This window comes from Eretmochelys imbricata, chromosome 3 (genome assembly GCF_965152235.1).
Source record: "Eretmochelys imbricata isolate rEreImb1 chromosome 3, rEreImb1.hap1, whole genome shotgun sequence".
In the NCBI taxonomy this organism is placed as follows: domain Eukaryota; kingdom Metazoa; phylum Chordata; order Testudines; family Cheloniidae; genus Eretmochelys; species Eretmochelys imbricata.
In genome coordinates this window covers 62,012,236-62,026,148 of record NC_135574.1, presented here as the reverse complement: position 1 = coordinate 62,026,148, position 13,913 = coordinate 62,012,236, and the positions used below count along the sequence as shown (strand labels likewise).

General features: G+C 42.1%; 1 protein-coding gene across 3 annotated transcripts in view; it reads left to right on the top strand.

Moving 5' to 3' along the window:
• The window catches only part of PHIP (PHIP subunit of CUL4-Ring ligase complex), a 308,803-nt gene that overhangs the window by 174,083 nt on the left and 120,807 nt on the right, over nt 1-13,913 (top strand). For all 3 annotated transcript variants that reach the window (XM_077812726.1, XM_077812725.1, XM_077812727.1), the window contains 3 exons: nt 396-621; nt 7,617-7,754; nt 9,852-10,035. In XM_077812726.1, the coding sequence (XP_077668852.1) occupies nt 396-621; nt 7,617-7,754; nt 9,852-10,035 (548 nt within the window). The remainder of the gene's footprint in view (nt 1-395; nt 622-7,616; nt 7,755-9,851; nt 10,036-13,913) is intronic.

Sequence of the window (13,913 nt, the reverse complement as noted above, 5' to 3'; positions counted from 1 at the left end):
TTATTTCCATTTCACCCCATATCTCCTAAAAATGCAGTAACATAACTGTAATAGTCAGATGTACAATACATCAGAGTTTGTAAATTACTTAACCCAAGCACAGTTGCTTTCTGCCAAGCAACTGTGTTTTTAGGGGGTAGTTATGGGTTTTATTCCCCAGTACAGTACAAAAATAACTATTAGATAGGAAAAACATTAGCCCATTATATACTTCTCTGGAAAGGAGGTAAAGTAGCTCATCTGTGACCACCTCATTTTTACATAAGTGTCCATCAGTACAAATCACTTACTTGCTAGGAAAAGACATGAAATACTTACTGCAGACATATTTCTTTGAATGTTTCTGTTTTTAATCAGTTGCTTGTAATTAATCAAAAATTGGCTTTACGTTACAGATAGCAGATCAGATGTTCTTTCACAGTGATTATCGACCTCTTATCCGGGATGCCAACAACTTTGTCTTAGATGAACAGACACAGCAGGCTCCACATCTCATGCCTCCCCCTTTTTTGGTTGATGTTGATGGCAACCCTCATCCATCAAGATACCAGAGATTAGTTCCAGGTCGTGAGAACTGCAGGGATGAGCAGCTTATTCCACAGATGGGGGTGACTTCCTCAGGTACATAGAACTTAGGTCCGGTATGCTATAGTGTACATAGGCTTGAATATTAAATTCATCAGATGGAAAGTATAGTGCAGTGGTTCGTGTGTAGTCTAATACAATTGGAGTTAATAGGACTCTAGAATATTGCCACTATGTTTATCAGATTAATTAAGAAAAAACCCTTTTTTGTGTGTAATAAATCTTTATCTTAACTGGCAGCTAACAAGAAGAGCAGCAATGATGAGAGAAGATGTGATTTTGGCTTTGAGGGGAACTGCCTCTCAGAGCTGGGAGTCTAAAGCTTATATTCAGTTGAGGAGAGAAATATCAGATGAGATTAGGGATTTGACTTGCTTAGGAAAACGTCAGCTGGAAGCAAGGAAACACCAGCTAGACATTCAGTAAAACTAATTCTTGATCTAGCATAACTGCTACATGCCATAATTGAAATGCATGTTTCTAAAAATTAAGAGGGTAATTTGCAGTGCTGATCTTGTACAATTTAGTAGGAGCCCCATTAGAATAGTTTTTTTTCCCCCCTGAGTGATTGTCTATACAGATTCCACTGTTGGTGCACATGCATGTGACTCTTTTTAACTAGCAGTGTCAGTGTCCAGTGGACTCTCACCAGCACCTGCAGCATGCCCTCCTCAACACCCCTCCTTCCCCAGATAAATTTGATGGAATAAAAGGTGTGGAACAGGCTAAACTGCCACTCACTTCCTTCTTGCCACCTGTGGCTGTGATCCAGTGCCATTTGCAGTGTTCACATCTCCAGCACTGGGCAAATTAGATCTTTAGGTTTACAATTAATGGTATCGTTTAATGTAGTTTAGTGTTAGCTAGTTCAGTTAAGTTTTCTTTGCCGGTGGCTTTAAACAAATAATCAAAAAGACAATATTCCTTTTTTCATAGTTTAGCCCACTATGTTTCCTTTCATCTCGGTGGCCCCCAACACATGCACACTTGTACAGGGGTACTAAGAATATGGCAGACACCAAGTCACCAGGGTTTAAGACCTGTTCCTTATGTGACATCACTATGCCCATTAATGATGGGCATTCTCAATGCCTCATCTGTCTCTGAGAGACACATTTTGGAACATTTTTCCACGGGCCATTCCTTCTCGAATCTCACCCAGAAGGCGAGGGAGGCCTATACAAGCTTGCTCAGGCTCTGGGAGATCAGAGAAGCGTCAGCAGGCAGGTCAGTTTGTTATTGCTAGTCCCTGCTGAGCCATGATTCCACTCCATGCTCCAGGCTGATGCTGCTCACATGCCTTGTTTGTCTGCCACTGCAGGGTCAAGAAGATGCATCTCTCCAGTGAAGAAACTAGGTGTAGGTTACATTCACCAATGCTGAGCAGGAGACCCAAGGGCCACATTTCTTCTTGGCCGTCTTCTCTTAAGGGCCATAAAACTGAGTCTGGTTCTGGTACTTTGATATTGTAGACGAAGGCTGCATCAGTTCCTCCAGAATCTAATGACTGAGTTGCCCTGAGTACAGAACCTTGGCATTGAGCTTGGTACATTGAGCTTCAGTGGAGAGTGGTTCACTGACTGCAGAAGTATCAGCCACCAACATCTGAGACTACAGCACTGGATACTTCAGTGCTCTCCAGCTCAGCACTGAAGCAGTTCACAGTACTGAATGACTTTTCCATTGGCCCTATGTAGGAGTCACCCTTGTTAGAATGTAGATTGAGACATTATTGCTAACTCCTCAGCTGCCATGTCTTTCCAGAGGTGTCTCATTGGTACCAATGTCTTAAATAAGATACACCAGACAGGATCCTCCCCTAGAGGAGGTTTGCTCCTGCTCTTCCTCATCAGCAGAGATTCTTCCCTACTGATGGCCCATTACTCCCATAGATGGCATAGTGAGACTCTGGAGCTTAGTCTGTTAGAGGAACTAGAAGATGATCAAGGTTGCATTGGGAACATCCCAGTGGGTATCCCCACTTTGTCCTGTCCCCCATGATACCCATACCAATCATCGCTGTATTGGTCCCCCTGGGATATGAATCCTTATTTCAGGAAATCAGCATTCTTCTTCTCTGTATCGAGGGACGGATCTCTCTCAGCCAGGAAGGAGAGTCATTCTCCCCAAACTTCTCAGCAGATCCAACCACAACTACTAGAAGGTTAGAGGGAGAATGAGGGGATGAGCTTCACTCTGCTGAGCAGAAGTACCCACCTACTCTTCTTCCCCAGATAAGCCTGTCAACCCTCCAACTACAGCCTCAATGGATCAGTTTAAGATCTTTCAAGAGCTAAAGATAAGGATGATAGAAACAGTAGACATTCCTTTAGAGGTTATCCAGGAACAAAAGCATGAAGTTCTGAATATCAGGAAGACCAATTATGCCTACAAATTATGCTTAGTTGAACCTGCCAAGTCAATTTGACATATGCTTACATCAGTACCATCCAGCTCCAAGAGATTTGTTGGAAGGTAGAAGGTCCATGCCAAGGGGTTTGAGTTCTTTTACTGTCATCCTGCACCTGGTTCTCTGGTGGTACAAGCTGTCCAAGAGAGGACAAAAACATCATGGTTCTCCAAAGTCCACACCTTATGGAAAGGACCCTAAAAACCTTGACTTTTTTGGTCAAAAGGGCTATTCATTAGCCAGTCTGCAAATGAGGGTAGCAAACTACCAAGTACTGCTCTCAAGTACAGTTTTTTTTTTAATTGGGACAAGCTTTCAATGTTGTAGACAAACTATCCAACAGGCATCAGGAGGAGATGAAATCCCTCATGGCCCAGGGCTAGCTGACTGCCAGAGCCTCACTTTAGTCTGTGATTGGATTTCCTGACTCAGCAGGAAGAACAATAGCCACTGCAGTTACCATGAGGAGATACTTTATGGGGTCAGGCATTTGGAATTCAAAGGGAGGTCCAGGTAACAGTTGAGATCCTACCACTTGAGGGCAGATAGCCATTGAGGAGCTCTCATTTGAGAGCATTAATGTGTTTAATAGTGGCACACATGAAACATTCCATGCCCTGAAAGATTCCAGGGCAACCTTGCACTCCTTAGGACTCTGTCTTCTCTCTGAAGAGAGAGCAGCAGAGACCGTGGTCTCCATCCCGATGATATCCGCATCATTGGAGACTCCAAGGGAGAGGCAGAGATTTCACCAGAGGTGATTCTGCCTTCCCCTCAACTGCCTCCCAGTCTGGGGCTCCAAATACACAATAAATTTGATGCCATTGACATCTTGATTGTTCCACCACAAAACTCTTTCTATTCAACTTGCCCCTCTCCCCATTTGGTAACCACTTGTTTTATTTTCAAGAATTGAGCTGGGATAACATTGGATAGGTGAGCCCCTGGGTTAATAAACAAGGGTATCGATTCCAGTTTCAGTCTCCTTCAACGTCCTCCCCCTTTTCAGGGGTCCTTTCATGAGAGACGTTTGAAGTAAGAGAGAGACCCCTTTTTACAAGTGGGAGCAATGGAGGAAGTGCCCTTAGAATTCAGGGACAAGAGTGTTTTGTTCCCACTACTACTTAATCCCAAAGAAGAAATGGAGTTGGAGACCCATCCTCAATCTTTGATGTCTCAACACCTTCATCCATCATTTCAAATTCCTCATGGTGACCCTGACTTCTGTAATCAATTTTTTTTTTTTTTTTTTGGATCCTGTGGACTGGTTCATAGCTCTTGGTATTTGCAAGACACACATTTTCACATTTTGATACACCCAGTATACAGAAAGTACCTGAGATTCCTGGTAGGAACATCATACTCCCAATACAGAGTCCTGCCCTTTGGCCACTCCACAACTCCCTGGGTCTTTACTCAAGTTCTGGCTGTAGTGGCAGCTAATCTTAAGGAGGCAGAATTCAGGTAGATCCCTATCTAGATAATTAGCTAGTTCGAGGAAGATCTCCACAGCAAGTTACTGGTTAACTTCATGTAATTCTAAAATTATTTGCTTCACTAGGACTCAGAATCCATATTGACTCTAACTCAGAGCATAGAATTCATAGGGGTAGTGTTAGACTGCAGGTCAGTGAGGGCATATCTTCCTCAATAGAGATTTTGGAGAATAATGGACTTCCTCATTCAACTTCAAACCCACACAAGAACACTGGTGAGGATGTGCCTGCGGCTCATGGGACATATGACTGCATACACTTACGTTACACAGCATGCCAGACTTCACCTTAGAAGTGGCAAGGGTGGATTAAATCAGTATATTTACTAAACAGGCATAGCATGGATTTGGTGATCACAGTCCCACAGGAAATCCTTGTTAAACTGATGGATAGAACCATTTAGGGTGACCAGATGTCCTGATTTTATAGGGACAGTCCTGATATTTGGTGCTTTGTCTTTTTTGGCACCTGTTACCCCCTAGAACCATTTCAGGCGTGCAACAGAGTTTCTTCCTCCATGCCTTTACTTATAAAGGTTCTGGTAAAAGATGCCTCTAGTCTGGGTTTGTGCTGGTGCATCTTGAGCAGCTGAAAATTCAGGGGGCTACAGTTCCTCAGCAGGCCTGTATACACATAAAAATTTTAGGTCTCCACGTCATACACCTGGCATGTAAGGCTTTCTTACCTCTTCTGCAGTGCTCAGCAATCCAAGTACTGGCAGACAACCAGTGTTGCATAGACAACCTGTGTTATATAGTGTTGCACTATATAAACAGATAAGTGTGAGAGGGATTCTCTCCACTCTGCTAAGAAGCTGTACATCTATGGGAATGGTGCATCCGATATCGCTCCACCTGCCCAGTCTCCAGAACATCCTAGCAGCTCACCTGGAATTATTCTGAAAACTGAGTGGCCTCAAATACTCAATCCTGCTGAGCGTTTGCAGATGGGGACTCTCAAAAGTGCACTTGTTTGCAACATGTCACAACAAGTGTTGGATGCTTTGCACCAGAGGGAATACTAGGCCAGGCTCCCTAACAGATGTGTTCTTCATCCAGTGTACACTGGGATTAATGTATGCTTTTCCCCAGTACCCTTGATACCAAGGGTTCTGAAGAAACTGAGACCATATGCTGGTCAGATCCTCATGATAGGCTCAGCATGGCCCAAGAGTTCTCCAAGTCTGAATACATCAGCACAGATGTCTTACCAGCTCTGCCTGACATAATCACTCAGATTCTGAACCTGGACCCAGCATCACTACACCTGACAGGCTGGATGGTATGCAAAGAGATAAGCTGTTCAGCTGAGATTCAGAACATTTTGCTTTAAAGCAAGGAGCCTTTGATCAGACTGACATACAAGGCCAAATGGAAGAGATTTTTTCTGAGCATGTCCGCACTGGCTTTCACCACTGACCTCTCCAATTCCAGCAATAGTGGAGTATTTGTTAGCCTGGAGACCAGCCTGAACTTTCTGTCACTTCAGTAAGAGTCCATTTAGCAGCAGTATCTGCAAATTATTGTCCTATCCCAGGTGACATGTTTTTTTCACACAGAGTGGCAAAAATATTGAAAATACATATTTATGTTTTCCACCTAATTACAATACCCCCTTCTCCCTGGAATCTTAATATGGTACTAGTTGGATTTATTGGGGCTCCCCTTTCACCCTTGCCACCTCCTACTTTTCTCACCTGTCAGTGACAACAGCTTTCAGTGATCCTTAAGTAATCTAGGCGAGCAGGGGAAATTTGGACACTCATGACTGGTCCCCATATGCAGTATTTCACAATGACACGATTACCCTTAGACTTCACCTGAAGTTCCTGCCTAAAATGATTTCAGAATCCCATATAAATTAGTTCACTTACCTTCTGGTTTTCTTTTCCAAGCTTCATATTAATCCAGGGGAAGTGAAGCTTTACACAATAGCCATAGTGAGAGATTTATCTTATTCGATAGGACAAGATCTTTAAAGAGCACATCTAGGCTATTTGTAGCATTTGCAGACAGACTCAGAGGGCAACCTATATCCACATGGATCTCCGATTGCATAATGACATATCATCTAGCTCAAAAGATCATATTAGAACTTTATTTCACTATGGCTCAAGCAGCCTTTATTGACTGTTTGGCTAATATTCCCTCTGAGATATGTAAAGTAGCTACATGGATCTCAGTCCACACACTTACCACTCACTATTCCCTAGTGTAAGCTGCCAGATCAGATGCTAATTTTCAGTAGGGCTGTTCCGCTATCCTAATTCAAGTAGGACTCCTTTTATCCATCTCCAAGCAATTAAACAATTGTTTGTTAGTCCCCAAGAGTGAAATCTGTGTGGACAGTCACTTGAAGAAAGAATGATTACTTTCCCTCTAGTATCTGGTTCTTTAAAATATGTTGTCCACGTAAATTCCACAACCTGTCCTCCATCCCCCACTAATTCACAATCCTGTTCCTGTGGCTTTCTGTATTGGTGGATAAGCCCCCTCCACCCTTTATGCTTTCAGCTGGGGAGGCTTGGTGTGCTCCAGGGCTCCCAGGGTGCACGTGTGGCCCTAATGGATGCTACAAGTCAAAAAGGATCTGATCAAGGGTGCATGTGCGCCACAAGTGGAATCTGTGTGGATATGACATATTGAAGAACCATAGTTTCTGTAGAGTAAGTAATCATTCTTTTTGTGTTTGTCCAAGAAATGTTTACTACTGATTAAGCTGTGGCCTTAATCAAATACATAATTAAACTCCAATACTAAATGGAAACTACTATAATTGAATGCAGTTAGACTACAAAATGTTATGCTTTGCTGATAATAGTTCTGTAACAAGATATTTACTTTTCTAAGAACTACCCAAGGTTATTTTGCATTACTTGTTGTGGCACTCATACAAGTTTGAGTATATGGTTCTGGCACTATGGAACTGACAATCTAATTAGTAGCAGGAAATCTAACAAAAAGTGGGTTAGATTTTTAAAACTAGAATGTCTGTGCTAACACTTACAAGACATGCAGTAACTTACATTGCACTTCGCAAATTTTACAGGTAGAACTTAGATAGTTTGGAATACTTGGCTTATCTTGTCAAAATGTAGTTTTGTTTCTTGCTTTTTTTCCCCACAGGATTGAACCAAGTACTGAGTCAACAAGCAAACCAGGAAGTTAGTCCATTGGACAGTATGATACAAAGACTTCAGCAAGAACAAGATCAGAGACGTTCTGGGGAGGCAGGCACCAGCAATCCTAGCCGAATAGGAAGAAGTAAACAAACTTTTTTGTTTCTTTTCAAACAATTTACAATGAGGGTATGTCTACACTGCAGTTAGGCACCCACAGCTGGCCCATGCCAGCTGACTTGGGCTCACGGGGCTCAAGCTAAGGTACTGTTTAATTGCAGTGTGGACCTTTAAGCTCAGGCTGCAGCCCACGCTCTGGGACCTTCCCACCTTGCATGCTCCTAGAGTCCAGGCTCCAGTTAAACAGCCCATTAGCACAGGGCAGATGTGGATTTTTAATTGCAATGTAGAAAGAATATGTGAAATGGAAAACAAATGGATATAATGAGATTGAGGAGGTATGAGAGTGGTGGAAAAGACAAACTTGGGGATAAATATTACTGCTGCTTTCCAGCCTTTTTATGAAATTTAATGAATTATTTAACTGAAAGGAATATAGATTGTAACTGTACAGTAGCTGTACAGCAAAGCTCAAAAAATTGTGCTGCAACCACATGATCTTTAGAAGAGAGCATTAACTTAATACTGTTGTATAATCTGGAAACAGCTACCTGACTGATAAAATACTATAGGTGCCACAAAGGATGTGGGAGATATGAGGCAGTACCTGAAAAAGGATGGCTCTGGAGCAGCTTTAGTAAGGACCTATGCAGTTAGCTTGCTGCACATCTCCTGGTAATCTGCAGGTGAATAAAAAACAGATTAAAATAGTGAAGGCAAATCTGAAGAAGGATCAAGACCCAGAACTGTCAGACCAAAGGTAGCGATATTAAAATCTTACTGGGTGGAAATTTCTGCGTGAAAGGTCCTTGAGGGGATGCCTAAGCTGTCAGCTCCTATTTGAGTGTTTGGAGTATGTATGTTTGTTTGTTTATATATTTATTTGCATATTTGTTTTGTTTCCCCTTCATATACTATCAAAACCACTTTTATGAACTGGAAACCTAATCTCAAAGACTCCATCACTCCCCAAATTCTATGAATGTCACAATGGATCTGATTTTTTGAGGGTATTAGCTTTTTCACATTTCTTAAGGAGTGACTGGATACAGTAGGAGATCCAGGTTCCTCATATGTTGTGGCTGCTATGGGTAGAGAAAGAGAGAGATACTTTGGGGTGTCTGTTCCCCGTTCTTATACTTTTTCCTCTTCCTTGAGAATTAGCTCCTGCTGTGGTTCAAGAGACAGAAAGCGTGTGGGGACGGGAATCTCCAGCTACAGTGAACCTAGAACCTGAGATCAGTGACAAGAGCCTACTTACCGTATACACTCGTTCGTTAGCCCATTCGTTTATAAGCTGACCCCCTAAGATGGATAGGTAAAAATAGTAAAAACTATATGACCTTTTCATAAGCTGACACTACATTTCAGGGGTTGGCAAACTTTGGCTCCCGGCCCATCAGGGTAAGCCCCTGGCAGGTCGGGACATTTTGTTTACCTGGAGCTTTCATAGACACGGAGCCCCTTGGCTCCCTGTGGCCGCAGTTTGCCATTCCCAGCCAATGTGGAACTTCCCTCAGCTCCCATTGGCTGGGAATGGCGAACCGCGGCCAAAGGGAACTGAGGGGCTCCATGCCTGCAGACATTCCAGGTAAACAAAATGACAATGTATTAGATATTCAATGATTTCACAGAGTTTAAAATTATCAAATTTTGGTGTAGACCCATTTATAAGCCAACCCCCGCTCTTTGATGTGTCATTTTTTTACCAAAAATATTTGGCTTGTGAATGAGTATATACGGTAATTACTGTTAGCTTAAGATAAGATATAACCCTTAATGTGCAAATGTTTTCAGAAGGTGGTTTTAAAGACCAACAGTTAACATATACTATATGGATTGAGGGATCCTACAGTAATGCTTTATCAGCTTGTCTTACATTATTCAGATCTTTATACTTTTACTGCTTGTTGCCTGTGAACTGCATTCTTGTGCAGGAGAAATGTGCCTCTGGATAATATGGACATACAGCTGCACTTGGACATTTTCAATTAATGCTTTAATTTTCTTCTGAAGCAATAGATCAAGTAATGTATGTATTAAAATTGCTACTCTTGCTCTTTGTTTTTGCAAGCCTTCCCTTAGAATTTAGATGACTACAATGACTATTTTAATTTCTCAGGCTCTGTAAGCTCTACCTCAGAAGTACATTCACCACCAAATATAGGATTAAGGCGCAGTGGCCAAATTGAGGGTGTGCGACAGATGCATAGCAACGCACCACGAAGTGAAATAGCCACTGAGCGGGACCTCGTGGCTTGGAGTCGAAGGGTTGTGGTACCTGAGCTGTCACTGGGGGTAGCCAGGTAAGAAATCTCCTCTGAAAGCTGATGGATTAATTCACTTAAATTGTTACGTTTGAATTTGTGTCTTGTTGACATAAGGTAACTCAGCTTTGGTATGTGTATATCTTGATGGATTTATAGTTTTTATAAACTGTACTTTTAAAAATATCAACTTGCTATTTTTGCATCTTTTGGAAGAAATGGCATTTAGGTAGGAGCTGATTTGGAAAGTCGTAGTTTGGCAAATGGGGGATTAGGTTTTCATACTGTGCTGAGGGGACATAAATGCCTAGGATCAGTAGCCTACTTCATAAACACTACAACAGTATTGTTTGGCTGTTGGGAGCAATCATTTGGCTATGGCACCTTATTTTTACATCTTGATTTCTTTTTTGGTGGGGGTGGGACACTGACCCAGTTCATCATTTTTCTGAAATGAACCCAACATCTGGGTTCATTTCAGAAAAACGAAGAACTGGCTTAGTGTCCCACTGTGACATTACCCAGGGTACAATCTGGACTGTTGAACAGCTGTCCTCTTTCAATTTTCAGCCTGCAAAAATTCTCTTTTACACTGCTTTGCTGTGAGAGCAACCACTCCTGGTCTACTTACCCACAGCCTACATCATGTAAATTACTCCCAGCTACACTGCATGAGTGCTCTGGTCAGCCACTCTTGAATTATACTGCAGAGCAACACCAGCAAATTCATGATCCCAAACTTTCCCTCAGAAATGTGTATATTGTACTGCCAGCCCTTTCCTGGACAACACAACCTCTCATAAAGTCCATCATTTTATTTATAGAAAATTATATTCACAAATCCTGTTATCCCAAACGAAGTTTCCCAAACACTTAAATCCAAACATACAGGTTTAGATAAAACGATAAAAAAAGTTTATTAACTACAGAAGGATAGATTTTAACTGATTACAAGTAGTGAGGCATAAAAGTCAGAATTGGTTACACAGAAATAAAAGGTAAAACCCAACTAATACTTAACAACCTGAGTGAATGCAAAGCAAAAGTATCTCAGCATATACTCCAGCAGTCTCACTGGTTGATTTTCTTTCAGACAGGGTCCTCTCCCTCCATCCAAAGCTGTTTTTTTTTTTGTTCCTCGGGTGTTGTGGCTGCTGTGGGTAGAGAGAAAGGGAGGAATAACTTGGGGCATCTGTTCCCCATTCTTACTACTTACTTTTTCTCGTCTTCGAGAATCATTTCCTGCTTGGCTTCAAGAGACAAAGTCTGTGCAGACGGGAACCTCCAGCTATTTCTTTGGCAAGATGTAAATTTCTCACGCTAACACTTTTTCCTGCCAAAGAATGGCCACTTAATTAGGTGATAGTCCAGTTGATTTCGTTGATGCCTGCCTGTGGCCTCAGTTTGCCTTTTGTCTCTGAAGAACTGGTTTGTGGCTGCTTCCCAAGATTTGGAATATGTCTAAGTAACATCAGACAGTGGAATCTTATGACTTTGCATACAATGTTGCCATACATATTTTACCAGGACAGTAATGATCAGCAAATTATGAGTTTTGAAATGATACCTTACAAGGCATAGTTTGTACAGAATTTATCATAGTCTTGAAAAAGGGGTGAACATAGTGTTACAGACTCTCACACCCACCTCTGCCAGAAAAGCGGTCAGGATGTTACAGTCTGTAGTAATTTTATTTCTGTGAATGGTAAAACTCCCGTAAGAAACAGATGTTGAGAATAAATATACTCAGGATTTTTGCCTTATTGATAAATATAAGTAAATTCTACTATATGTCATTTTACAAATAAGTGAAATCCTATACTCATATCCACACAAGCTTCTCTAAAAATTGTTTTAACCTTTAGAAATATTAAGCCAGGATAACTAATATGTGGTTTCCAGCCCTAAAGCTCTGTTCCTGAGCAAACACACAAGCTTTTGAGTGTATTTACCAACCTACAGCTGACTGTTTCTTGATAATACCTACTTTCAAATATGTTTTACTCAGTTGCCTTAGATGCCATGTGGGTTCTTCTGAAGAATCTATGACTCTTAAATCAAAATTAAAATCTTGGGGCTAGAAACTGGCTTAGTGCTTGTAATCAGATAAAAGCTCTTTTTATGAACTGAGCATACTTTAGAGTAGCCACAAATGCAAGGTACCTACTGTTTGAACCCTGACTGTATCCAGGAAGTGCACTCATGAGTTCAGATTCTCACTAGAATGAGAGAGAAATTAATGTTCTTTCAGTCTATATCAGTGTGGATCTTTCTGTGGGTATGTGTACCTCTCATGTGCACAAGCTTTGAATCTTTTGAGTAGCAGTGTCTGGTGAGCTTATGCATGTGCACCCTGTGCTGCCTCATTCTTCCAAGTGAGGGCATAAAGGGTAGAGTGGTCCCAACCTTCCCGCAGTTCCCACTGACTGCCTATGGCAGCCTGATAGAAGCTGGACTGTTTGACCAGCTTTTTATTTTTCAGAACTCTGTTACAATGAATCCTTCCCTTCTCCTTTTTTATAAGTTCCTTTAAAAAAAAAGAAAAGAAAGCAGTTAGGATAGGCAGGAGGAGACCTCTCTGTACTGTGGGGTGAGGTGCTTAGCACAAATTATCATCACTGGGGTTAAACCCTCTCCTTCCTGTGATGGCTTAATGCATCTTATAGATGGAAACAGAAGATGCCTGTTCTTCCTTGGGGAAGAACAGGCATCTTGCCCATGGCTGCATGAATCAGTTCACTTCCCTTCCCTCTTTAAGGATTCTTCTTGCGAAAGCCTTTTGTAATCAGAAGCAGCCTTGTTATTTCGTCTAGGAGCTGTAGAAGAGGTTCCATAGGAGTACAGGGGAAGAGGTTTCTGAAGAAGAAGGGGGTCTTCAATTATCAAGACCTGCGGAGACTAAACAAATACTTATGTGGCTTCAGATTCACTATTGTTAGGTTTGCCTCCATTATTCCCTTCCACCAAGCTCTGGACTGATTTGTAGCTCTTAACTTACAGAATAGGTACTTCCACGTTGCGATCCACCCAACACACAGGAAATGCCTGTGATTCATAGAATATCAGGGTTGGAAGGGATCTCAGGAGGTCATCTAGTCCAACCCCCTGCTCAAAGCAGAACCAATCCCCAATTTTTGCCCCCGATCCCTAAGTGGCCTCCTCAAGGATTGAACTCACAACCCTGGGTTTAGCCCGCCAGTGCTCAAACCACTGAGCTATCCCTCCCCCCAGTGCGGCCAAATCACTATCAGTACAAGGTACTGCTCTTAAGATGTTCTATGGCACTCAGAGTCTCTATGAAATACCTAGTTGTGAAGATGGCGTACCTAAGGAAGAAGGTGTCACACTGTCTTGAGTGGCTCACAACTGAGAGCGCCAAAATTCAGGGCAGAGACTCCACACTGGTTGCATGTTCTACAATTAGATTTCACCAACCCAGTAGTCATATGGCACATGACTGAGATTTGTTGCTGAATTTTGTCACTGACTTACTTGGACAATGGACTACTGGCTCTTCACCTGGCTGATGATGATGCTATCAAAGGGCTGAGCACACTTGCATGCACTGAGAGAAGACCAACCCAGTAACAAATGTGAACTCCTGAAGCATCTAACGTTCTTACCATGGAGTTACAGACAGTCTCCTTGGTCATTCCAGTCTATCTTGCCACCCAGGCAAAATGGACTTAGGTCTGGTCTACACTACAGAGCTAGGTCAATGCAAGGCAGCTAGTGACCTAACTACACTTAAATTTTGTAGCCGCTGATGTAACTGCCCTGCTACGCTGACTTAATAACACTACCTGCTTGAGTGGCGTAGAGTCAAGTTTGATGTTGTTAGTTCAGTGCAGTGTTGGTGTAGACATTGCGTTGCTTACATCAACTGTTACTGGCTTTCAGGAGCCATCCAGCAATGC